Source organism: Durio zibethinus, chromosome 7 (genome assembly GCF_047325235.1).
Source record: "Durio zibethinus cultivar Kanyao isolate XHJ-2024 chromosome 7, ASM4732523v1, whole genome shotgun sequence".
NCBI lineage: Eukaryota > Viridiplantae > Streptophyta > Magnoliopsida > Malvales > Malvaceae > Durio > Durio zibethinus.
In genome coordinates this window covers 16,870,468-16,896,379 of record NC_143168.1, presented here as the reverse complement: position 1 = coordinate 16,896,379, position 25,912 = coordinate 16,870,468, and the positions used below count along the sequence as shown (strand labels likewise).

General features: G+C 32.3%; 3 protein-coding genes across 10 annotated transcripts; 2 read left to right on the top strand and 1 right to left on the bottom strand.

Moving 5' to 3' along the window:
* The first annotated feature begins 260 nt into the window (after positions 1–260).
* Positions 261–7,641, top strand: LOC149518032 (uncharacterized). The gene is made up of 14 exons (XM_089763662.1): positions 261–392; positions 1,100–1,222; positions 1,603–1,662; positions 1,778–1,873; positions 2,705–2,785; positions 2,873–2,991; positions 3,085–3,186; positions 3,830–3,946; positions 4,113–4,181; positions 4,440–4,506; positions 4,907–4,960; positions 5,035–5,157; positions 6,578–6,616; positions 7,089–7,641. The coding sequence occupies exons 1-14, from the start codon at positions 369–371 to the stop codon at positions 7,182–7,184; spliced, it is 1,170 nt and encodes a 389-aa protein (XP_089619788.1). The 5' UTR covers positions 261–368; the 3' UTR covers positions 7,185–7,641.
* A 155-nt stretch (positions 7,642–7,796) lies between these two features.
* On the top strand, positions 7,797–11,072 carry LOC149518031 (proteasome subunit beta type-1-like). Of its 8 annotated transcripts, none has more exons than XR_016343517.1 (4): positions 7,797–8,447; positions 9,230–9,311; positions 9,892–10,079; positions 10,861–11,072. XR_016343517.1 is itself a non-coding variant. In XM_089763664.1 (4 exons), the coding sequence occupies exons 1-3, from the start codon at positions 8,293–8,295 to the stop codon at positions 10,045–10,047; spliced, it is 348 nt and encodes a 115-aa protein (XP_089619790.1). In that variant the 5' UTR covers positions 7,797–8,292; the 3' UTR covers positions 10,048–10,079; positions 10,861–11,072. The 8 variants fall into 8 exon arrangements, 3 of the variants coding, with proteins under 3 accessions (XP_089619790.1, XP_089619791.1, XP_089619789.1); XM_089763664.1 differs by having other exon boundaries at positions 9,937–10,079; XR_016343518.1 differs by having other exon boundaries at positions 8,302–8,443; positions 9,937–10,079.
* A 4,896-nt stretch (positions 11,073–15,968) lies between these two features.
* Positions 15,969–16,746, bottom strand: LOC149518030 (uncharacterized). The gene is made up of 2 exons (XM_089763661.1): positions 16,511–16,746; positions 15,969–16,402 (listed from the first exon to the last, which is right to left on the bottom strand). The coding sequence occupies exons 1-2, from the start codon at positions 16,601–16,603 to the stop codon at positions 16,154–16,156; spliced, it is 342 nt and encodes a 113-aa protein (XP_089619787.1). The 5' UTR covers positions 16,604–16,746; the 3' UTR covers positions 15,969–16,153.
* Between the last annotated feature and the right edge of the window lie 9,166 nt (positions 16,747–25,912).

Below are 25,912 nucleotides of genomic sequence, written 5' to 3'. Positions count from 1 at the left end.
ACAAAAAAATTAATTAATAATAATGAAATCTAAACAAAATTGTGCGTGTGGGAAACGGAAATAATCCGAGCCAATGCTTTCCACTTCACCGTGTTCTTCGGCTTCCCTGTATTTTATTAATATTATCCTAATATTATTATATATAAATATTATCAAATTAAAAAATAAAAAAAATCCAACAGTTTCTCTTCAGCACCAACTCTTTTACTTTCTCTCTCTCTCCAATCATTATATATATTGGTCTCTGAAACACCTTTTTCATGTTCTGATTTTTTGTTTTCAATAAAACTGGAAAACTCTTTAGTTTCTGAGAAACGACGGCTTATATATTAGCTTAAAGGCAGGGGCAGGAAGTTCTTTCATGGTTCATGGATATGAAGTCAATAGATTGTGTAAGTTCTTTTGTTGTTTTGAATTTTTTTGTTGAGTGATAAAAGTTGAGAGTAACTTTTAATCTGCAATAACTTTTATTTTCTTTTTGTTTCACTTTACTAGAATTTTTAGCTTCTTCTTCTACTTTTTTTTTAAAGGCTCTGTTTTTATTTTTTATTTTTTTATTTTTGTATTTTTACTTTCTGATTTCGGGAGTACAGGTAAAGTATTCAAGTTTCATTTTTTTTTGCTTTAAAAAAAAAAAAACAAAAAAATTGACTTTTGGGTTGATCATGTTTTTAGTGATTGTGGGTAAAAGCTCAAAAACATATTAATTGATGCATTTGTTTGGTGATGTTATGCTATGAAACTTATTAATGAATTTATAAAGAAACCGTAAATGAAGCTTCTTGGGTATTGACTGATGGCTTTAAGTATTTTTCTTTTCTTTCATCAGCAAGTAATGCAACGAAATCGCCATAAAAATCTGTGTAGATATTTATTTTTTGCGAATCACTAATGTTTAATACGCAATTGATAGAGAGATTTGTGCCTCCAATCTGCTTGTTGGCTTATTCCTCTAAGTCTTTGTATAGATATGGATTTGATTCGTTAAATACATAAATATAAAGCTTTTAGTACTATCTGTGAGGATAGGGGATGACTTTGTGGCTTACTTAAATTATTGTGCCTTAATATCCTCATATTGTCTATTTTTCCATGGCAGATACCTCTTGTCACTGAACGAAAAAGTTGGAGCTCGTGTCTTTGTAGCCTCATTCCAGCCACTGCTTTGCTTTGTATAATTTACTTCATAGGGAGTTCATCTGTAGCACCAGAAAATAAAGAGGTATATGTGCCATTTTTTATCCCAAATGATATGACCGTAAATGCACAAATTTGACTTTACATGTGCTCGTCTGTTTGTATGTTTTTCTTCAACTAGCACCCGGTCTAATTGATTAGTATTCCACATTTTAATATGCTATGGATTTCCTTTATTGTTATTTCTTTATTAGTATACAGTTTAAGATACTATCAATTTCTTTTTAACAAGTTCTTTTTTTCTTTTTCTGTGGGTTTAAGTTTGAAAATTCTCAGGTGTTTTGTTTGTTTCCAATTAATTATAGCTAAAATCTTTTATTAGTGTTTCTTTTTGGAAGTTGGTGCCACAAATCAAATAGAAAGCAATATATTGATTGGAGAATAACAGTTGTTCCATTTGTGCAGAAAGCGTTTACATGGGGAGTGGCCAATATTTTGCAAAGCTCAAAAGTTGAAAATTGCAAGGTCTGTTTATGAGTCTTTACAGGTTTTACTTGATTACACACCTTAATTCTGAGAATTTTCTATTCCTGTTGATCAAAATGTTGACACTGGTTCTTATGTTTGTTTATATTTTTAGAACCAATGCAAGCCTCCTGGAAGTGAGCCATTACCTGAAGGTATCATCACAAATACGTCTAACTTGCAAATGCGACCTTTATGGGGCTTCCCAAAGGTAAAGCTTTATGAAATGACTGACAGAAGTTTCAATCAATGATGACTCATCCCTTAATCTTGTAAACTTCTTTCTCACATGAATTTTGAAATTAGAATTTATGGAGCATGCACATTCCAGTAAAGTTTGAAATTACTCTATGGTAAAAATTGCACTTTACCATAAGCCCTTGGCTGAGTAAAGGGCATGCAAGTTTCAAATGAACATACAACTTTGTTCAGTTCTATGGTAAAAACTCTGGATATTCTTGAATTGCAGATAGTTTGCAAGTGGCTGATTTGTTGTCCGGATTTATAGTGGAAAGCATTGAGGATTTTTTTTAAATTTTTATTTTATATATTTTTAATGTTTTTTATTCATTTTTGGGGTTTTGAGTTCTGACAATTGTCTGCTTCTGCAAATAGAATAATGGATAATTCAGTGGAACTTCAAAATACTTTCATGAGTTAGAGTTAGTTTTTAGTCCATCTAAAAACTTAAAGCAATCCAAGAGAAATTAAAGATCAGAAGAATAGAAGCAGTGGTTGCTGTTACAAATGGTTTATACTTTGATAGAATTGTTAAACATATTTAGGTTTGTTATTAAACCATAATGTACCAGAGGAATAAAGAAAAAAAAAAACTTGCTGCAACAGATAGATGTACTGCAGTTGACTAAGGTCAGAAAGGTTTTAGAGTATATCACTTAACATGGTAGAAGAGTTTCTTGTCAAAGTTATCATGCTGCTAATTCCTCTAGAGCAAATTAATTTGGTCGATGTGATACATGGTCATTCCACTATCTAACTTTAATATTGAATTGTGTTCTTGTGATGCATACTGTGTATACAGAAGGACAACACTTCCACTAGCTTATTTGCAGTTGCTGTTGGAATAAAGCAAAAGGATCTTGTACATAAAATGGTCAAAAAGGTAAATGACAATTCCTTTGATCTTTCAATATAATGCTTGCTTGTATTTATTTTTTAATTTGATTGCTCTTTGTTTTCTACTGTACAGTTTCTATCTAGTGGTTTTGTCGTTATGCTTTTCCATTACGATGGTATTGTTGATGAATGGAAGGATTTTGAATGGAGTGATCAAGTCATACATGTTTCTGCACAAAATCAAACTAAATGGTAAGACATCTTAGGCTTCCAATTCCATAACAACTTGTAGTGGAAGTAGCATTATTCTAAATCTCTCCCTGGATTTTGTTTCTTGGTGACTAGGTGGTTTGCAAAACGTTTCTTACACCCTGATATAGTTTCAGAATATAGTTACATTTTCCTCTGGGATGAGGATCTTGGAGTTGAAGATTTCCACCCGAAAAAGTATGTTGAATGCAATTCACTCAGATTAGAACATAAATTCTATGTCAGAAGTTTGTTGTTCATTTCTGTCACTTTGAGAAATGAAATCCCATTATAATTCAAGTAGAAAAATGTTTCTAATAAACCTTTGACACATGATAATTAATGAAAGCTGCAGTATGCATAGCTGCTGAGATTTTGAGACGTGCAAAATTGTAGAAGTTTATGATGCCTTTGTTTAATAATTCCTCTCCTAGCAGTGTACAGTGATAGCCATAGGTTACTCTTAGTTGTACTTCTCTGAAGAATTGAGAATAACTGCAGAGCCTGATAGAGATCATTTAGTTAAGCTAGTAATAATTGACCTGTAGTTGAAATTGCTCGACAGCTTATATTTGGATGTCCAGTCTTTGCCCTTCTAGTTCTAAGATAAATTATAGAGTATCAAAGGATATTTCCAATATGTGTTGACGACGTGTAATATTTACTGCAAAGCTTATGAAATTGTTTGTTTCCTATGTCTGCTAAATTTTGCTACTATGTTTATCAAAAAGAACTGAAAAAGCATTTTGGCTATTAAATAACTGCTTATATAATTTCTACTGATTATCTATATTATAGATACTCAAATTTGAAAATTTACAACCCAATTCGAAAATGTCAGATATGTGTCAATTGTTGAGCGTGAAGGGCTTGAGATATCCCAGCCTGCGCTTGATCCTGCTAAATCAGAGGTACACCATCAAATTACTGCACGTGGAAGGAAATCAATAGTGCACAGGTTCTTGTAGTCATTTATTTCTTGATATCTCTGCTGAAAGCTACTTCTGTTATCCCTTGCATATTCTGAATTCACTGCTTTGGCCAAACCATGCATAAATTTTTTAAATATGCAGTCTAAAATTAGTTGCTTACTTCGCATCATTTTCAATGTTTTGTATTTGCAGGAGAACTTTTAAACGTGGTGCTAATGGAACAGGATGTGATCGCCATAGTAAAGCACCTCCATGCACAGGGTAAAATTTTATGCTAGTGAAATTACTAATTATTTTTCTTTGGTTCTTAAAATTACATATTCTTCATATAAATAATATAGTTTGGAAATTTGTTTTCAGTTCAATTGTTGTGAAGTGGTATCTTTTCTATTGATACTCCCAAAAGAATTTATGCTTACATCAGCTGTTATTGTGCTACTGGATGAAATTAATTAGTTTGAAAACTTTTATCAAATGTTGGTTTTGCTTAACAAATCTAAGAAGAAGAGAATGTTACAGATGGATAGAAATGATGGCCCCTGTTTTCTCGAGAGCTGCCTGGCGTTGTGTATGGTACATGATTCAGGTTTGCCTTTCAGACTGCAGTATTTTTACTTCCTTACTCTAGCCTCTTTTTTGGGTGTGGCAGGGAGGTCAATTGCTATATATCTTTTATCTTACTGTTTTAATGCAAAACACTAGATGGTACATCTATAATATGGAGCTAAATTGACTTAAACATGATTCTTAGATTAATTTAGTGATTGATGAGAAGGAGCTAGCCAGGATTTTTCTTGGTGGGGTAATAACTTCGTGTATGTGACATTTTCTTATTTGGGACTGCATCTTTATAGTCATTGCTTTTGTTCTGCATACTGATGAATATCCCTCAATCCCTCAAACTTAAACATCTGTTTCTTTTTTTTTTTTTTTTTTTCACATTTTGGTCAGCTATTTACCTTCCCCGTTTTTATTTTGATTTCCAGAATGACTTGATCCATGCGTGGGGCCTAGATATGCAACTTGGTTATTGTGCACAGGCAAGCTACTTTAAGCGGGTTTCACTCTTATTTGTTTAGCTGTAAAGAATGTTGCCTAACCTGTCTTTTATTAGGGTGATCGAACCAAATATATTGGTGTTGTGGATGCTGAGTACATAGTCCACTACAATCGTCCTACGCTGGGGAGCACAGCTGAAAAAAATCACTCCACTGTTGAAGGTGGACGTATAAACAAGGTTAGAAATTTGACAGCTATATTACCAAGATATTAATGTGCATTATTTTCTGTTTTTATGCAATATCACCATTGCATAATGGTGCTCAGCAATTTAGAGGCTACTCCATCTTTGGTTCATGTTCATGCTAGTGCTTAAATGCTATTGTTGTGTAGATTATTTTGTAGTTTTATAGTTGCATCTTAAAACCAAGGCTGATTAATGTTTAGTTTGGCATCGTGGTTGCTTTGCGAAACAGTGGTTTGGAAAACAATGGTAAAAATGCTACTTTTTTCTGTTACACATTTGTTTGGGCAGGAAATTTTTAATATCCATCTGGCATTTTGTTTGTGGAGTAGACCATAATGTTTTTGTAACACAACCACAATAGCATACCTAGCCTAGAAATATCGCAAAGACATTGGCAGGCTTTAATACTTAGAGATATGGTTTAGTTAAATAGTTGTGGAACATAAATTAGAATCCTCCTAGTGGTTTGAATAATGGCCTTCCTGAGCTTTTCTAAAATCTACATGTTTGGACATTTTAAGCTTAATTTTTTTTTTCCGTCAAAGAATAAAATATGAATTAAAATATGAATGTCTTACCAAGTACATGAAAAACTCGAGCTCCATACTTTTAAACCACTGCTCCCTCTACCGCTCTTTGCTATTACTGGTGATTTAGGCCTTAAAACTACTAGTGTTAATATGTGAAATGAACAAACATAATGTGGAAAACATATTTGTTAAGGACATATGAACAATCTCTGTTGAAAGGGTAGCCAAATGGTGATCATTTTGTTGGTTGAACCCTGTTATGAATGTAGGCTATGGATATGTGTCTAATTTGCCCAATAAACTTTCCTTGGTTTTCCTTGTATATTGGACATTGTAGCACCCATGTATATTTTCAGGTGCCTGATATGTGTATTATATGGGTACTTAAATTTGTAAAATATTGTTTGACCCAAAAAATTGTAAATTATTGCTATGATGTGTAAGAATACAGATGACTTTAACCTCAACACAAGTAGCAGTGGATTATAGACAGTTATCATTAATTTTGAGAATGTCTTAAATCTCTACATGAGTTGCTTGCTTTAGTCACAACTAATTCAAACCCCTGAAAAACCAATTATCATCATAGTGCAGATTTGCTCCTTAATATACGTAATTTTTATTTAAGACCGGAGGATTTTTTTCTTACTACATTCTAGTGCCTCAGGATCAATATAAGAAACCTAACCGCTGAATTTTCTTTTAGTTACAATGTGAGTTAATTATAACTGCTGGTTAGCTTGCACTGATATAAGTGGCCATCCTTAAATTGTGAAAATGAAGATTATATTAAATGTATGGTCATTGGTATTCTTTTCCGAGCCTATATGGAACTTGGATATTTTATCTTCGCTAACTATTCGTCTGTTTCTTTATTGCAGAAATCTTCTCATTCACATTGGAAAGATCCTAGAGTTGAAGTAAGTATCTGGGTACATTGCTTTGTGTTGTCCAACTTCCTTCGCTAGTGAACTATGCATTCTTCTGATCTTTATCTATGTTTTTGGGCCTCATCCATAATTGGTTTTTAATCTGGTTGCTGGTCACTTAAAAATTATTATATTCATCATCCTATTCTAAATTGAGAACCATCTAGAATTTAAAAGCCACAATTTTCTACACACATTGTTTTAGGAGCCCCTGTGCAAAAGTCATATGCATGATATTTTGAGGTACTTCCTTGGTTGGAGTTTCAGTCAAAGGAAAACTTATTTAACCCACTGTGCATCATTTGTAGTAAAATGTAAGTTGAAATATTTCTGTTTTACAAGTTGCGACAAAACTTGAACACAGTAACATATTTTTTTTGTTAGGCATTGAGTCCTTTAGCAGTCATCCAAATGTCTGAAAACACTAAGTTTTCTCACTGGAGTATGAATTTGATCTGTATAGGTAAGGAGGCAGTCCTATATCGAGTTGGATATTTTCAAAAGACGATGGGAAAAAGCTGTCAAGAACGATAAGTGCTGGATCGATCCATATCAATAGCAAATAAACAAGAGTACATGCTTCTTATTCATTGTTTCGCAAAAGACGTGTAAAATATATACACCAATGTGCATTATATAGATGTAACCGAACAGAAGGAAGAGACTCAGCAGGTATTATGATGGCTTCTCTGGCCATGAGAGCCTGCTTGCAGAAACCCTTTTCCAACAAAATTGCGTAATCATCATATGGTTGCCAAGTTCAATGCCTGCTTCAGGTCATTTGTGTATAATTCGTACAGCCCTAAAGGTCTGGAATAAAATCATTCAATTTTTGTCGCAATAAAGAAAATATAAGGTGTTATAGGAAGTGGTAGGGAATTGTCAACTTTGTTCTTGTTCTTGTTAAGCAGCAATGCATGTGTGAGTGTCAAGAGCTGCTTTTTAGTTACATTTTTTTCATCTAATTTCACTTTTTGGTTATTTGAATGTCAGATTTTTATTTAGGTTTTTGGAAGTATCTTTTATGTTTTAATTAATAATATATTTAAAATAAAATGACATCAAAGTTAAAAAAAAGTTTGACCAATAAAAATCAAATTAAAAAGAGAGTAAATTTTTTAAAAAAATTAAAAATTTTTATTTATATTAATATTAAAATGTTTGATTAAAGTGGTGTCACCAATTAAAAACAAATGCCATATAAGTTGATAAATTATTAAAATCCAAAATTAAAAACTAAAACAAATTGTTTTACACTCATTTAAAAAAAATACTTATCCATTAAAATAATTTTTTTTATTAAAAAAATATAATTTTAATTTTTAACTATAATTTTTTCCACTCACATAGTGGGTGTGTTAAAATTAATTTAAATAAAATGCCACAAGTATTATATTTGAAGTGTCATTACAGTTTAGTTATTTGCTCATTTTCATTTTTTATTAGTACTATTTTACATTTATATTATTTATTTTTATTTTATATGAATTGTTAATTAATAAAAACAATGAGCTTGGATTGGATGACGTGTGGAGCCAAGATGGATGGGCCTGTAACCAGACCCAAGAGTGAAGACAACATCAATGTAAAGAGAACCAAAACACAACAGAATTCGACATTGAGTCGGTCAGTCTTGGCTCTCTCTGCTTTTCATTGCCACCATAAGCATGACAAAGCAGCAAGCGAGCTGGTCGCCTTACGACATCAACGGAGGAACATGCGTTGCTATTGCCGGAATCGATCACTGTGTTGTCGCTGCCGATACCCGAATGTCTTCCGGTTATAACATTCTCACTCTTCATTACTCCAAAATCTCCCGTATGTAATATTACTCTCTCCATTTTTCTTTTCTTTTTGTCATGTCTTCATTTCTTTGAATTAAGCTTCCTTTTACTGATTTCGGGCAGTTTTTTGTTTCCCTTTACTTCTATTTTATGCTGAATGCTGATTTCAGCATGCACTTTGTTCTTTTAAAAAATGGTATTAGTTTTTAATTCTTCAGAAATATGGGTTTCTTTTGTATCCAAAGAGCTTTTCGGATTTTGCTTCAGAAGCAAAAAAAAAAAAAAGTAGGAAAAGAAACGATCAAACAGTGCTTTAGTTATGGAAAAAATTTGATCAAAGTGTAAAAATGAAGACCCATTTCTCTAAAATTTGTTAAAACATTGGAAAAAAATCATTAGTAGTTTTATTTTGGAAGAGAAAGAATATATCTTTGGGAATGTAGAGCATGCTGTCGCATGCAAAGCTTTAAAAGGTCCTGAATTGTATATTTAGCCAAAGTAGGATTCCTCATATCCCCAAGTTAGTGAACATGCTGTTTCATTGAAGAATTTCATGAGAAACTATCACCATATTTTTTGTTTTGCTCCACATTTCACTTGTAGAAGCAACCCACAATATACTTGTTTCAAACACGGATAATTAACAGGCATAGGAATAGCATTGTTTTTGGGGTGATGTCATGCCTTTGCCAAATAAATAGAAGCAGGAAATAGGAAGTAACAGAATAGTGAGCCTCTAAAGCTTGACTTGAATTGTTTCTCAAGATTACTCTTCCTTTTATTTCGTGGCTTTATATTGGTAATATCTTTAACCTTGTAGAGCGGACAAATGCATTATGGCAACTTCTGGGTTTCAAGCTGATGTGAAGGCCTTAAAGAAGCAATTAGCTACAAGGCACTTGGTGAGTTTTCAAAGACATGGATGTTGTGAGATTGATTCTAATGTGGCTGATGGGCTTTATTTTAATTATCGGGTTTGGAAAACTATATAAAAACTTCAAAAGCCAAAGACAGTTAATTGTAGCTTAGCACCACAAAAATACAATGATGGTTAAAAAATAAGGAGTGCTTGAATTTTGTTATGGAGAGCCACTTCAAACGTAAAGCCTCTAATCCCTTTCTTTGAAAAGGAAAATAGATGATTTGTGTTGCATCAAACGTATTGTTATGTAAGATGTTCTGTTTAAGGTGAATATCAAAGCACAAGGTTGGTTTTCACTGAATGATCATTATTTTGTTTCAGTTCCCATCTTAGAAACATCTATTGTAGCTGACATCATGTTACTTTCTTATGGTGCTTTGCAAAACAGATTTATCAGCACCAGCACAATAAGCAAATGGGCTGCCCTGCAATGGCTCATTTGCTTTCCAACACCCTTTACTACAAGCGTTTCTTTCCTTATTATTCCTTTAATGTTTTAGGGGGGTCTTGATAGCGAAGCTATTCTATTTTGAGCTCTCATTACTAGTTTGAGGTTTCAGGTTTTGTGTTATATATTATATAATATTCTGCATCCAAACCATTAGGCAAGGGCCGCGTGTTCACATATGATGCTGTTGGTTCCTTTGGGAGGGTCGGATATGGCACCCTGGGTACTGGTTCTACACTTATCATGCCTTTTCTGGATAACCAACTGAAGTCTCCCAGCCCTCTTTTGTTTCCTTCCCAGGTGTGCTGTTAAAATTTTATTATCTTGTAACATATATGCTTCAGAGTACTCTACTCTTTACATTTCTGCTTGACAACCCATTTCCTGTCCATGATGCTGTAACTCCATTTTGGAATCTGAAGCAGTTGATTTAGTCAAAACTGATTTTGTATCAGCAACTGAGAGGGATATATACACTGAAAGTTTTTTTTTTTTCTTGTCCACTACCCCCATAGATTTTGGTGAACTTAGAAAACCTATTTAAGTGTATTGGAAACCAAGTATTAATGAATTCCATTTCTCCATTATAGAATTCTCTCTTGGTATCCAATGCTGCTTTTAATTGATTCAACCTTTTTAGTTGATTTCTAATGAAGTTACTACATGATCTCCCTTGTCCACGAGTTTCTGAATTCCAGGAATCTATAACCTTCAGAAGTAGCCTCCATTTACAACGTTCCTTTGTCTAGCACTTTAGCTCAGTAGCTTGTTCAAGTCTTACCAATAGTTTTTTATTTTAATGTAGATGCTATCATGTGTAATACTTCGAACCATGGTTCATCAGATCCTCTCCATTACTTAAAAAAATAGAAGTATTTGTTTAAACTATTTTTACCTTTTTAATTAATTTTATTTATTTTCATATTTAATTTCAAGTCATTAAATATCAACCATTGATATAGGTGAAACCGTGAAAGTGTATTATTTACCTTCGATAAAGTAGTCAAAACTTCCACCAGATTTGCATCTTACAAATTCTGTTCATATGTGACTGGTTCTACATGTGATGTATGTTTAACAGGGAGACAAGCTTGAAATTGTCATCCTTAACGCTGATGGTATTCGTCGTGAAGACATGGATCTTAGGATAGATTGATGGCTATGGCGAACCATGTAAACTTAATCTGGTGGACTGCGGAAATGTATCCTTGTGGTTTTACTTCTCAATGATTCAAGTGTGAATTGCATGCGTGTATTTCCTTTACTATGAATATATATTTTTTTATTATTCAGTTAATTTCTTGTATTTAGACTAGACAATAGTTTTAACAATGAAATCAACTTCATCTGAAGTAGATGTAATACTGAGTTGAATCGAATTGATATGTTATCATGCTCGGGTCGATCAACTCAAAAAATTGAGTATAAAGCTCGACTCAATCTTTATTATTTCTGTTGAAATTTTTCTCATAATTTAATTGAACCACTCAAACTTGGCTCAAGAAACTTGATTAGGTTCAATAAAATTATAAATATTAATATTAAATATTATATTTTCATCATTTATATATATTAAATATATTAAAAAATAAAAATTTAATTAAGCTCACAAATTTTTTGAATTCGATATTAAAACAATGAATTAGTTGAGCTTAGATTTTTTTCAAATTGAGCTTGAATAATATTTTAACTTGTTAAGATCCTTAATCTTAAACCTGGGTAACTTAATTTGGTTACCTCTTGAAATGAAGCCTATATTGGGGTAAGCCAAAACAAATGCTAACATTTTCAGTTATTCGTGTCAAAAGTGAGATCGGAGTAGTATTTTTCTACTTTCTATAGACATGTAAAATGAGAGTTCTCGAATCTTATCATTTTATATTTTATTTTTTTATCCCATGAAAGGAAAAATTGCAAAAGCCATTAGGAGTTCCAGAAACCCAAATTAGGAAGATCCAACTTGGACAGAAAATCCAGGAATTCATCCTTATCTGTTTGAAATAAGAGGAAAGGCCTTTCCTTTGATTGGATGACCATTGGTTTGTTGATGCAACTTGAATAATTATGAGATTAATTGATAATCTACTAACTTTAGTTGAATTAGAAATCCGATTCTATAAAGTAATATAAAATAACTTATTCTTTTGTTCCTAGTCTCTTTTAGGTGTGGTCCCCTAAGTCATCAAGTACATGATTTTATAGGTTGTTCTAGCAGTTGCTCTGTAGACTAATAGACTACATAAATTAGGAACAAGATCAAATTACATGTTTATTATCCAATTTTTTACATTGTTTTTTTAATTTTGATGATCCAATTATAAGAAATTACGATAATTTAAGTTTATTATCATGATTATTTATTTTGATCAATCAATTATAAAAAATTACGATTTGATCACCAAACAACATTCCATATTATATTGCAATCTCTAATTGCAACAACCATGTCAATACCTGGTCTTATCTAATTTGGCTTGTGTAACAAAGAAATTGACAGCACGTTTTTATTAAAAGGATTTTACTAATGAATATTTTTAAAAATAATTTCTAAAATTATCATATTAAAAAAAAAAGATATTTGCTATAAATAATAACCTTAAAACTGATATAGCAAAACCCTATATTCAAAATTCATTTGATTTGATACCATTGAGAGGAGATTAGGGCAGAGGGAAAGTTCACTTGAGGAAAAAGTTAAAAGTGCAAAGCAAAAGTGAGAGTCAAGAAACCACAATTGCTTAATCAAAAGATGGATTTAAGCACAATAATCATTCAATTAAGTACATTTTGTAGATTCCCATCTTTTGATTTTGTTTAAATCCCTAAAAATACAAGAAAATTGATTTTTTTTCCCAAAAATGAGCTAAAACAATTGAGTTTATACAACTATTGGTAGATTAAATTCTTCTATGATCTACTATTTTGTAAATACTATTATTAAATTGAAAGGAAGAATAATGATTTAGCTAAAATAAAAATAATTATTTTTTTATTTGCCATTTTTTGTGAACTTATAAAGGAAAAAATGATATAACTTTTAAGAGTTTTGAATTATTCAATAATATTGAAGAATTCACCGTTAACATTGAGTGGTCAAGAAGAATTTATATCAATAGTTTAAGATTTAAAAAAATATTTTGGATTAAAATTAGAATTAACTTTAGATAATTAAGTTTTGTGATATCAATTTAATTTGGATCAAATTGATTTTTACGTGTCACGATCTTAGATATAGTCATTTTTTTCATATTCTAATATGCATATCAAATTAGAATTGATTGCTAAAACTTGAATAATTTATTTAAAATATTTTAAGTTTGATTTTAGTTATCAATAAATTTTTTTAATGAACGATTTGTAAATTCTTGTTAATGAGTTATCTTGATTTTTAGATATGATGGCGTTTCCTCATCTAAACTTTACAACTAAAAAAATAGTAAAATTTGAATTTGAGATCATGCTTGTATAGGAATATTTTGAGCTCAAATTTCCTTCAAGCTTGGCTAAGATTGCTTCTACCTACTAAGCTTTATTTTATTTTTAACAAGCTGCAATAATTGAGATTGAGTTCAAAGTGAATTGACAGATTAATTAGGTAATATGATTCATGACACGCCTTTTATCATGTTAAATATGAAAAGCAAGTCAAATCAAAATCAAAATCAAAGTGAAAGGCAGAGGGGGACCAAATTGCTGTTGCACCATAGGTTATTAGGTCCATGCCAAACTAGTTAGAAAAAAACAAAGGGAGCCAAAAGTGATTTCCGGAATTAGATTGAAAAAGGGGTAGCACTGGTAACCATTTAGTACAGAAGCGGATTTATACGCTGAAGCAGGATGTTCATTAGCACTTTTAAAAAATTGTAAAATTAAAAAATTTAAAGAAAATCTTTTGGACTCTTTCACAATATTTTTCTGAACACCTCTCCGATGGCAAAATTAATAATTTTTTTTTTTTTTCATAAAAGGGCGAATGCTTTCTTTAATGTGTCATTCAAACTTTGCCTAATTTATGTTCCACAGCGAAGCATCTGCCTATGGATATATTAAAAAAACCCAGAATCTCAATTTCGACACTTCAGCCATACTTTTAACTTTATGTTAATTTTTCATAGCATGATTAACCATTTTGTCCGAACCTTTTCTGTTCAAAAAAATAATCAAAGAGTGAGAGTCTTTTCGATGTTCAGTTTTGCAGCTACATTTCTTGAATCATATTATGGTGGATTCCATATAAGTTACATCTGATCAGTAATCACATTTGACTTAAATGAATACAGCCTGAATCAAAAACTTTCATATGAAAAAAATCATTTTTCCAGGATAAGAAGAAAAAAATTTTTGAATAGAAAAGCAAAGCTATGACTTGCAAATATGTTGTTTAAAAGAAGTTTTTTATAAGGACATGCTAAAGTTGCCAACCCATTTGATTGTTACATGTTGTTTAAGGAGCACATGGATTGTTGCATATTGCCATCATACTAAGATCAATGAGATTCCCAAATCACTCTTCTCAAGACAACAAATACAAATGTGGCTCTAAACACCGCTCCCATGTCTAAATCCTCATCCCTCAACCAAAGTTCCTTTCTTTTTTGCTTTCTATTTAAAAAGACATACTCAAAAGAGAAAAAAAAAATATTTCTAATGGGCATTTCATGCTTTCTAAGAGAAAAGGAAAAAAAAATATTCATTATAATCTATGACAACAACACATAAAATGCAGAGAAACACATTAATAGCTGTAGAAATATTAACACCACCACCTTACAACTGTAGCAAAGTAGTAGCTAGGGCTTAATTGCCTCTATCCCAACCTCCACCCACCCTAATGTTTCTGCTGGCTACACCTGCATGCATTAATATCACACCACATCTCTCTTATCCACCAAAGTTGTAATACCCCTATCACATAATCTGCTACGATAAATATATGTAGGGACTAAACTTATAGTGTTTTTTGTTAGATAAATTTGTAAAATTTTTAGATAAAAATAAATAATAATTATAAATTAAGTGCAGATATCTACAAAAGTCACCAACATTTAAATCTCTGCTATTTAGGCACTTCTAATATAAAAACCTCATCTTTTTAAGTTAACTAATATCTCATAACCTTCTCTCTCCCTCCCTCCCTCCCCAGATGCCCCCACTATTCAAAGAATTGGGCCACACATATCAAAGCATGACCTGCCGGAAATTGGCAAGACATTATAGGCCAACCCAGATTTTCTTTTCCCTGGCACCACTGGAAAAAAGACGGCATACCACAACCACATAGCTAAGTGTTAAGGTCATATTTGGTGTATAAGATTATAGATAAAATAATATGATAATAATCTTATATTATATTAGGTTTCTATCTAAACAAAAGGATAAGATTATAAAAATGATTAATCAACCTCTTAGTATAGGATGTTTAAATTCTCTCAAAGTGAAAAAAATTATTTTTAATCCATGAGATTAAATTTACATGTTCTATCATACCCTTAAAAATTACATTAACAATTTTTATTATATAAGCTTTGAGGAAGGATAATTTCAACTAATAAATAAATTATCCTATCTTAATCCTTGCACACATCAAACATAAGATAAAATAATATTATTTAATCTAATCTTATTCAAAAAATGTGGTGGGCACAACAAACCAAACTACAAAGTTCTAGCAATTCACTTTCCCTCGAGCATCATCAGCTAGATTATTTATTTATTTATTGACCTACTCTGACTTAAGACCGTGCAAGATCAAGTGAGAAGCATAATTGAAGCAGCAGAAACAATAGCACAATTAAAAAAACAGGATTTAGATATACAAACACTGTCCAAAATCACATGGATATTAAAATAAAATAAGTCTCTTACATTGTTCCAAGTTGCATTCTGCATTACACCCACTAATACATTAAGCATATGAATAAAAAAGTAAACAAAACAATAGTAAAATAACAGACGTCTTAAATCTTTGTCATGAGTAATAATTCCACCCTACTGAGCACTAACATTAATTTATATCTTAAAGAAAAGAAAAATAACCTTATTATGAGACCCCATAGATTCATAAACAAGGGCAATGTTTCCTTAATCATCCATATCTTGTGCTCTAATGCTTAGCATATCTCTTTCCAGGCAATGCTACTTGATAAAACAAAAATTATAGACAAATCCCACTGGAGATAGCCAAAAAACTGACCTGGAAATAGCAACCTCCCTATAAAATTTATAAAAATTTATAGACAAACAAATGAAGAAAACAGATATTCTCTTCCTCCCCTTTCACACTCCAAACAGAATCAAGAGGTTTCTTTATTCCTCCTAAGTCCTAAATTAAAACAAACCGAAATTATGAAATATAGATAAAATAAGACTTTAAACTAGAGATGGCATCCAAAGCAATTACAGGTCTTGGGAGTGAAAGAACAGAAACCAAAAGGTCTGTTTGGGATGTTGCAATTGATTGCATAGCAACAAGGAGATGGCAAGCAAACACCTTTAGCTCCACCACAGCATGTACAAACAGCACATATCTGGAAACTCCCTAACTTTCTTCTGCTTTCATTAAACATCATCATCTTCACCCTCTTTTCCTCCACCAATGGAACCATTTCTGAAGACCCATTTACCTTCAAATCAAGAAACCAATTTTAAATCCATAAAAATGCAGAAAAGTTCAAATTTTTGACATGAAAAGCGAAGTGATCTAAGCATTCAAAGCAAGGTTTTTGACTTACTCGGGTTATGCTTGTAGCTTCATTGTAATTGAAGACATTAGCTGAAAAGAACAGAAACAGGAGAAAAAGATTGACCCCAGAAGCAGATTTCATGTTTGTTGAAGTGGGTTTTTCTTTTTCTGATTTGCTGAACGGCTAGTAAAAGAAAAGAAAAAAAAAGGGGGGGTGGGGGAATGTAATGTAAAAGAATGTGAAATGGGTATTGATTGAATCCTTTTCTTTGTTTATGGTTGGTTTTGTAAAGGAGTAGTAGGAATGTTTGGTTGAAGTTTGCTTGGTGTAAATCATAAATGAAAAAAGAATTGTCCTTTTGAAGAACTTTTCTTCTTGGTGGTGCTAAAATTTGACTGCATCTTAAATGGGATTTAGCTGGAGTAGTAGAAACAAAACAAAAGGGCAAGAAACTTTTTTTTTTTCTTTTGGGGTGTGGAATTTTTAAGAGAGAGAGAAAAAGAGAAAAGTTTGGGTTTGGGTTTTATTTTGGCACTGTGGGAAGTGTGAGTCAGTACCAAGGGGGAAGATGCCCCTTAGCCTCAGCCTCTCTCATATCAAGATGCAATTACATAATTTACATTACACAATTAGTGTACAATGAAAACGGCACACCGTTTGGAGGTCTCTTGAATCGATGCCACGTGGAAAATTAAATTTTTTTGATGAGGATACGATCGATGTGTTTTTCTTGCAAAACCAATAGGGCTGTCTGAACTTTGTTACAGACAATGATGAGCTGTCAAAAACCGAAAAGCAGGCGACTAGAGATTGTTTCATTCGCAAATTTTTAAATTTTGGGGGAAAAAGTAATTTTAAAAGAATATAAATTATTTAATAAATTTTTTTATTATATTATTTTTTATGATATATAAATAATACGTTAATTATCTTTGTATATAGAAAATACGTTAATCTTTTAAAATAAATTTTATATATAATAATAAAAAAAATGTATTTTAGATTTATATAATAATATTAAATAAAAATATTTTAACATTTTATTTTAATTTTATTACGAGAAGCAACAAATGTTTTTTTAACCTTATAATCATAGTTTTTGATAAAAATTTATAATTTCGAAATTAAAATTCAATAATTACTATTTTTTACCTTAAAAACGTAAGTTTTTTAAAATTTTATAATTTCAAAAATATAATTTAAACATTCATTATAATTTTTATCTTAAAAAAATAATTTTTTTTTTTTAACATTCACCGTGTTTTTATCTTTAATATGAGATCTTTGATAAAATCTTAGAATTTTAAAAATATAATTATAGCATCAATATCCACTATATTTTTTATATTAAAAATGTAATTTTTTTTAACATATACTCATTTTGTTATCTTAAAAGGCAGTCTTTATTAAATTCTTAAATTTTCAAAAATATGATATTAACATCCATTACTTTTTTAATCTTAAAAATATGATTTTTTGTTAAAATTTTGAATTTTTAAAAATATAATTTTAATATCCATTACATTTTTACCTACAAATTGATATTTTTACCGAAATTTCATAATTTTGAAAATATAATTTCAATGTCTACTATATTTTTATCTTAATAACACAATTCTTGTTAAAATTTCATAATTATGAAAATATAATTTCAACATTTATTGTGTTTTTTATCTTAAAAATGTGATTTTTGTTAAAAATTAAAAATTTTCAAAATAAAATTTTAACATCTACTACGTTTTTAGTTTAAAAATGTGATTTTTGTTAAAATTTTAAAAGATAATTTTAAAAATTATTTTATTTTTTATCTTAAAAATATAGCACTTGTTGAAATTATAAATAACAAAATCTTTTTTTTTTTTGTAATTTTAAGAGATTAAAGAAGATAATATAATATAAAAATACAATTAAATGAAAATAAATAAAATAAGATTTTTACTTTTCCTCTATCATCTAATAAAGCCTTAAGAAAAAGAAAGTTTTTTTTATTTTTTATTTTTCCCTTTTTTAATGTTGTTAAAAATCTTAAAAAACCTCAAAAATTATATTTTATGAACCGAACTTGACGCGTCTCTTGCCAAGGAAAAAGTATTCCATAATACCTTCCCTATCATCATAGTCATAAATACAACAAATTATGTCACTAACAAAATCAACAAAGTTATTAATAATTTAACCTTATTTTATATCAATATTGTAGACACCCAATTTGATCCAGATCCAGATCAATTGGGCTTGACCCAAATAGATAAGCCCAATTTGGTTCTTATTTGGGATTATTTTTATTTTATTTTATTTTTTTTTGTATTTTTTGTATTTTATTTATTTATTATTACTATGTATTACTATCTTTATTTATTTATTTATTATTAATATTTATATGTATTTTATTTATATGGTTATATATTTATTATTATATTATAATTTATGTATTATTTTTTTTCTCTTGTAATATTTTTTTCAGATTTTTAATTATCTGTTAATAATTTTTTTTTCTTTTTTCGTTTATCTAATTTTTCGTTTATCTGATTATTATTATTTTTTTCTGGGGCTGTGATTGAAAGCTGAAGAATCCTGCTGAGAATGAGGATTCAATCAGAAGAGTTCAGATTGGATTCAAAGATTGAATCTCCGTCCAAAGAGGAATTGGGATTGATCAGAAACTCCTGATCAATCCTTATAAAAGGGATCTTCTGAAACAGAAGCAATACACAGAAAAAATAGTGAGCAAAGCTACTGATTTGAGAGATAGAAGAGTATAGGAGGCTAAAAAGTGTTCTGGAGTTAGTAGGAATTTTTTTTGAAGAGTTTTGGTAATTTTTTTTTCTGGGAATTTCTCGAAAATTCCAGATTCCGGTGAATTTTCCGACGAAAGTTGAATTTTTCGGCAAAAATTTTGGCCAACTTTGAAGTTTTCGGCGAGCTGCCCAGTTTTCGACAACTTTTCCCAAAAACCGACCAACTTCCGGCCAACCTCCGACGAACTTTCGATGAAAAAACCCAGATTCCGACTATAAATCCCAGAATCCGGTGAATCTTCAACCGGAGTTCTTCAACCTTTTAGAGAGAAGGGAGAGAAAATGAAAGGAAGAGAGAGAGAGCGGGGAGAAGGTTTCTACCGAAAAGCAAAGGGAATTGCCTTTTATACCCTCCCAAAACGACATCGTTTTTGCCTTAAGTAACCTAGAGAATCCGCGTGTTTTACCGAGATCCGACCCGACCCGAACGTCGACCCGCTTCCTGACCCGCTCGTGTCTGCCCCTCTCCGAGCCGAGCCAAGCCCTCTCCGAGCCGCTTCAGGTTTTTTTTTTTTTGAATTTATTTATTTGTTTATTTGTTTATTTCATTTATTTTTTTTTATTAGATTAAGTTTATTTAATATTCTTCTTATCTTTATTTTTTTTATTTTTTATTTATGTTCACTTTTATTTTGTTTTATTATTCTATTTTCTTTAAATAAAAATTAAAAAAAATATTTTTGGGGAAAAGTTGAAAGTATCAATTTTCTTTGAAAATCAAAGTTTCCAAAAAAAATATTTTTGAGAAAAAGTTGAAAGTATCAATTTTTCTTAAAAATAAATTTTCAAAAAAGGTTTTTTTTGGGAAAAAAATTAAAAGTATCAATTTTTCTTATACAAAAACGATTGTTCTTTCCTTCCTTTTTATTTTTATTTTTATTTTGATTTTTCTTTAAATAATCCGACGACGGAGCCTCTGCAAGTGAAATAGTAGTTTTTCTTGCATACTCTTGAGGTGAGGAAATTTTCTCAATTTTTTGCTAAAAGTATTAGAGTCAATTGAGAATAATTTTCAAAATTAATTACTTGGTAAAATTTTAAAACTATTTGGATAACACAAATTTAAGCTGGTACCATCTTTTGATGGGCGTTGTGAGGGTGCTATAACCTTTCTCACACGTAACCGAAATTCCGAACCCTGTTCTGGTTAGCAGACCTGAACCTATTCTTTTAGGGACCCTTAAACTTAAGTGTTCCCTGAGAGGACAGATTTCTTAGGTGGCCAATCGCACCTAGATAAAAAAGATTGGTGGCGACTCCCTAAAAGTCAATGTCTAGCGATAGATTCCTGGATCTAGACGTTATGACAGCTTGGCGACTCCGTTGGGGACTTTGAGAGTCAGGCCAGCAAATAATTTGTGTTATCCAAAAGCCTAATAAAATTGAACCCTTTTGTATATATGTATTATTATTCATTCATGTTTATTTACTTTATTAATTATGTCATTCATGTGCATGTGCATAACATGAGCTCTATACCTGAGCTCCGTCCCTCTAGGAAGGAGTAGAGTACCTATTACTTTCGTGAGGTCTAATGCCTCCGCAGTGGCTAGCGAAATACTCCCATTCAAATTGAACCTTTTTCGCTTGTAGCCTGTAATGGGTGAGGATTAGGGTGCCTTACTAGTCTGTGATGGACAAAGATGTAAGGAGCAATTTGAGGACCTTTAGACTTTGACCTTAAAAACCACATATAATGAACTTTAAGAGTACCTAACCTATAGATAGAGCCATCACTCTTCCTTTTTAGAATTGACCAAAAGCATAAGATTCATCCCTTTTACTTTGTGTGATGTTTAAATTTACTTAGTTATTTATTCTTTTTTTGGGTATACTAACCTTTTTTATTTCTTTTGCATTGGTTCATACGCATATCATAAAGTTGCATAAATAACATTTGCTTGAAAAATGGTCTTCAACAAATTTTTTCATGGACGCCAATGAACGTTTAGTTTGTTCTTCATCAGTATTAGCACCCTGTGGGACATCCAATGAAGTAAGGGCCCAGTCAGAAAAAAACTTAATTGAAGATGGGAGATTGCTTGCCAGTTGGGTATAATTCTACTCTATCTCAAGAAACATCTATCCTCTTCAAACAAAATAATTTAGAGGATTTGGTTGATATCTGAAAGAAGATGAGTCCGTCAAGACAAGAGCAGTTTTGCCAGAAACATGGGCATATAGCACACCTTCTAGCAATGGCTGTTGATGATCAGCTAATCAGAGTTGCAACATAATTCTGGGATCCTGCATACAAGTATTTCATTTTTAATGAAGTTGATATGACTCCACCATCGAAGAATATTCGATCTTGGTAGGTTTACATCTCAAGACTCCTGACAAGATATATGTCAAAAAACATAGTCAGGATTTTATAAAAGTCTAGCTCAACTCATGGGGATAGACAAAGAAGTTGTGGATTCTCATACAAAGAAGAAACAGGAACAGGTTTGCCTACCTTGAAAGTTCTTTCATGAGTTTCTGATGCAACATGCCAATAAAGAATGGGGGTTAGACATATTTGCCTTGGCTATATATGGACTGGTAATCTTTCCAAAAGTTTTGAGACATATTGAGATAGCGGTGGTTGATTTCTTCGAAAATGTGATCAATGGCTGTAATCCTTCAACGGTGATATTAGCAGAGACTATCAGATCTTTGAGTTATTATCGTCGGAATGAGGGCGCTTCATAAGATGCATACAGTTATTGTACTTATGGATGAAAAGTCATTTTGAACAAGAAAATGGCACTTTCTCGAAGCTTTACATCCGTAATCGTTTTCCAATCAAGGAATTCTGCGAAAGTGGGTGGTCAAAGCGTAAGTCTAAACAAGAATGGATAACTTTCTTACAAAAATTAGAAAGTGCCAGGGTGAGATGGTTGGCCCCATGGATGAATCGTGAGCCTATGTTATACCAATGTGGGGATAGTACAGTGGTTTCGCTTCTGGGTTTATGGGGAGTGACGAATTATGCACCACTCTTAGTGAGAAGGCAATTGGGTGGAGAACAGTTCATTCCTATGACTTATGGGCTTCATCAGTTAGATTTCTTTTATAGTGAGCCTAAAGCATTTCAGAGGATGAATGAGATGATCAAAGCATGGAAAAATCCCCAAAGAGTGAGTCCTGGACCATTCACTGAAAAAGTCACCCAGGTTACTTGGTTTGGAGAACAAAGAGAAGACAAGAAATGATATTCACTTATGAAATCTCTCAACCACCAATAGAAGAAAAACTTGAAGAGACACCATCAGAGTTAGAGCTGGCAACAAAAGAATTTGAGTTTGAAAAGATTTTAAGAAGAAAAAGCCCAGTGGAAAGGTAGAGCCGAAAGTTATGAAGTTAAGGTTCACAAGATTGCTAGAGAACGTGATACAGCTACTAAAGATCTAGCAAAGTTACACCAGGAGCATAAGAGGCTATGTGTGAGAGAAAGAGCCAAAGAGATAACCATTGTCGAGCTTACTAAGGAAAATACAAGACTGAAGCAAGAGTATGCCGAATTGGAAGAAGAAAGTACCGAAGCACAGGCAGAAATTAACATGCTAAATAGTTATTTGAGCACTCTAAGTCAAAGGTTGGATGAACAAGGAGACCACATCACTGCATTGGTTAGAGAACATAGAGAATTATCATACCAAGTTTGGTGTGGTAAAAGGGAGAACTTAAGAAGGCATAAATACATTGAGCACTTAACAACCCAAATCCATAAAGGGGTATGTAAGGCAAGAGAGATGGTGAAAGAGGCAGAAGCATTAAGACAAGTGGTGACCCCAGTAGGAGAACATGGACAGCGTCTCTTGAACTTCATAGAAGAAGCCAAGGCCTAGTATGAACAGATCAAACAATTTTATGGCTATAATTCTAGGATGATAAACTCAATGTAGATCAAAGTTTTTTGGAATAAATAAAATTTTTTAGTTGAATACCGTTTTGAGGCAAATGTTCTTTGCATACGTGCATTTTTCATTCATTGCATTCTTATTCATTACACTTAACAAAGCAACCATGTAATGATCATGTAAATTTACTAATTCTGAGATATGATACTCAAGGTCCCAGGATAGCTCCATCTAGTGAAAATTCTGCCCATCGATACAACACAAGATCCAGAGTAAGACAAATAGAGGAGAAAAATTTCCATAGATTTGAAAAGATAGAAAAAACACAAGAGAAGATTGAAAGTGAGCTAAGCAAGATTTTGGAGGCTCTTAATAATATGAATAAAGGAAAAAGAGTTGTAGAAAATACAAGTCAACAAGTTCCCCCATTACAGGAAATGGCTGACCCTTTGTACCCTCCAAGTTTTGGTCCACCTCAAGCCCAGTCTGTTCAAAAGGTCCTGCCACAACACTTTGCATATCCAACATATCCTGAAATGCCATCAACTTTCAACCTAGGGCAGTATAATAGCTATATAAATTCTATCTTCACTGAAAAGGTAACAGAACCAATTGCTGATCTAGAAGATTTAAAAGAGAAAGAGAAGGAAAAGATGAGAGTGAAAGTTCAAGAAAGTTCCAAGATTAGCATGCTAGAGCAAAGGCTAAGGGCTGTGGAAGGATTTAGCTTTTATGGGTCAGTTGATGCTGCTGGGCTCTGCCTAGTTCCTGATGTGGTTATTCCCCATAAATTTAAAGTACCAAAATTTAAAAAATATGATGGTACAAAGTGTCTCAAAACCCACATCACCATGTATTACAGAAAGATGGTAGCTCATGCACATGATGAAAAACTCTTGATGCATGTTTTCCAAGACAGTCTTACTAACTCTGCGACCAGATGGTATGTTCAGCTGGACAGGACTCGCATTCGCTCTTGGAGCGATATGGCACATGACTTTATCAACCAATATCGACATATCATCGATTTGGCCCTTGATCGTTTGTCTTTGCAAAATCTGGAGAAAAAGGCAAACGAGTCTTTTAAAGAGTATGCCCAAAGGTGGAGGGATGTTGCTTCTCAAGTACAATTTCCTCTGACAGAGAAAGAAATTACAGTGCTATTTGTTAGCACTTTAAAATCTCCCTATTATGAAAAGATGATAGGAAATGCAACAAAAAATTTTACTGATATGGTAATCTCGGGGGAAATCATTGAGAGTGCTATTAAAAATGGCAAGCTAGAAGAAAATGAAGCATCTAGCAAAAGAGTTCCGAAGAAAAAAGAAACTGAAGCTCAGGCGGTGAGTTTTGATAGACAGTAACTTAGAGGTTATTCACCCTACCCCCCACCAGAATATCTGCCATATCACCATGCTGTAAATAATACTTCCTTTCACCCATACCAACTATTTACATAACCACCATACCCCCAAACATATCAAACCCCTCATAGATCCCAAAATACCATGTACAGTCCTAACATTCAACCTATCCCAAGAGCCCAAATCGCCCAACTAACCCCATTGGTGGCTCGCGGGAGCAACGAACCACTTGTGAGAAACCCGTTTTTGACCCAATTCTAATGACTTATACGAAATTATATAAAGAGCTCTACAACAGTTATTTGATTGCTCCAAGTAAATTGGAACCCCTCAAGCCACCTTACTCTAAGTGGTATGATCTCACTGCCCACTGTGATTACCATTATGGCATTGCTGATCACTCCACCAAAAATTACACTACCCTGAAATACAAAGTGCAACGGTTGATCAAGGATGGGATGATTTACTTTGATACTGGAAGGATGACTGTGTCGAATATTAGTGACAATCCTTTGTCGAATCATAATGTGAATGCTATAGGTGAAGAACAGGAACGCCATGTGAAGGAAAAAATGGTAGATATTAAGACATCTCTCAGCCAACTGTTCGATGTTTTACAGAGAGTAGACATGATACAACTAGTAAATCCACACAGCTATCATGGAGCATATATAGCTGGTACTAGTTGTAAGTATCATAATGGGGTAATAGGCCATTCCATTGAAACCTGTGAGCAGTTTCACCAAAAGGTGCAAAAACTCTTGGATTCACATTAGATGGAGGTCTATGAAGAAAAAGAAGACTTGAAGAATGTTGAGGTGCACATGACTGATAGGCCTGAAAAGCTGTTTCTAAAATCGATGACAATTCAGTGAGAATAAACCAAAGTCAGTCATAGACAAGCTCTTCCCCAGGCCGATAACTTTTAAAGTCCCGACTTATTTTCCATACAAAGATGATAAAGTTATACCCTGGAGATATGGCTGTGACATTATAGTTCAGGGGCATAAAGAAGAGGCCTCCAAAGTCGATGCTTCCAATATAACTAGTGTAGGAGGCATTACTCGAAGTGGGAGATGTTACACTTCAAAAATGCTAGAAAAGACTAGAAGGGAGAAAGCTAAAAAAAAAGAAAGACGAAACAATCCTGAGACAGAACCTGTAGAAGATCAACCGAAGCCAGTATCAGAAAGAGATGTTTGTGAATTCTTGAAGCTGGTAAAACATAATGAGTATTCTGTTATGGAACAGTTGAATAAAATGCCAGCTCGAATCTCATTATTATCACCATTGTTGAACTCAGAGCCACACCGAAATGCCCTACTGAAAGTGTTGAATCAGGCATACATGGCACATAATGTATCTGTTGAATATGTGAACCACCTGGCTGGAAATTTAGTCATGCCAAATCACATTTCATTCAGCGATGATGAGATTCCTTTG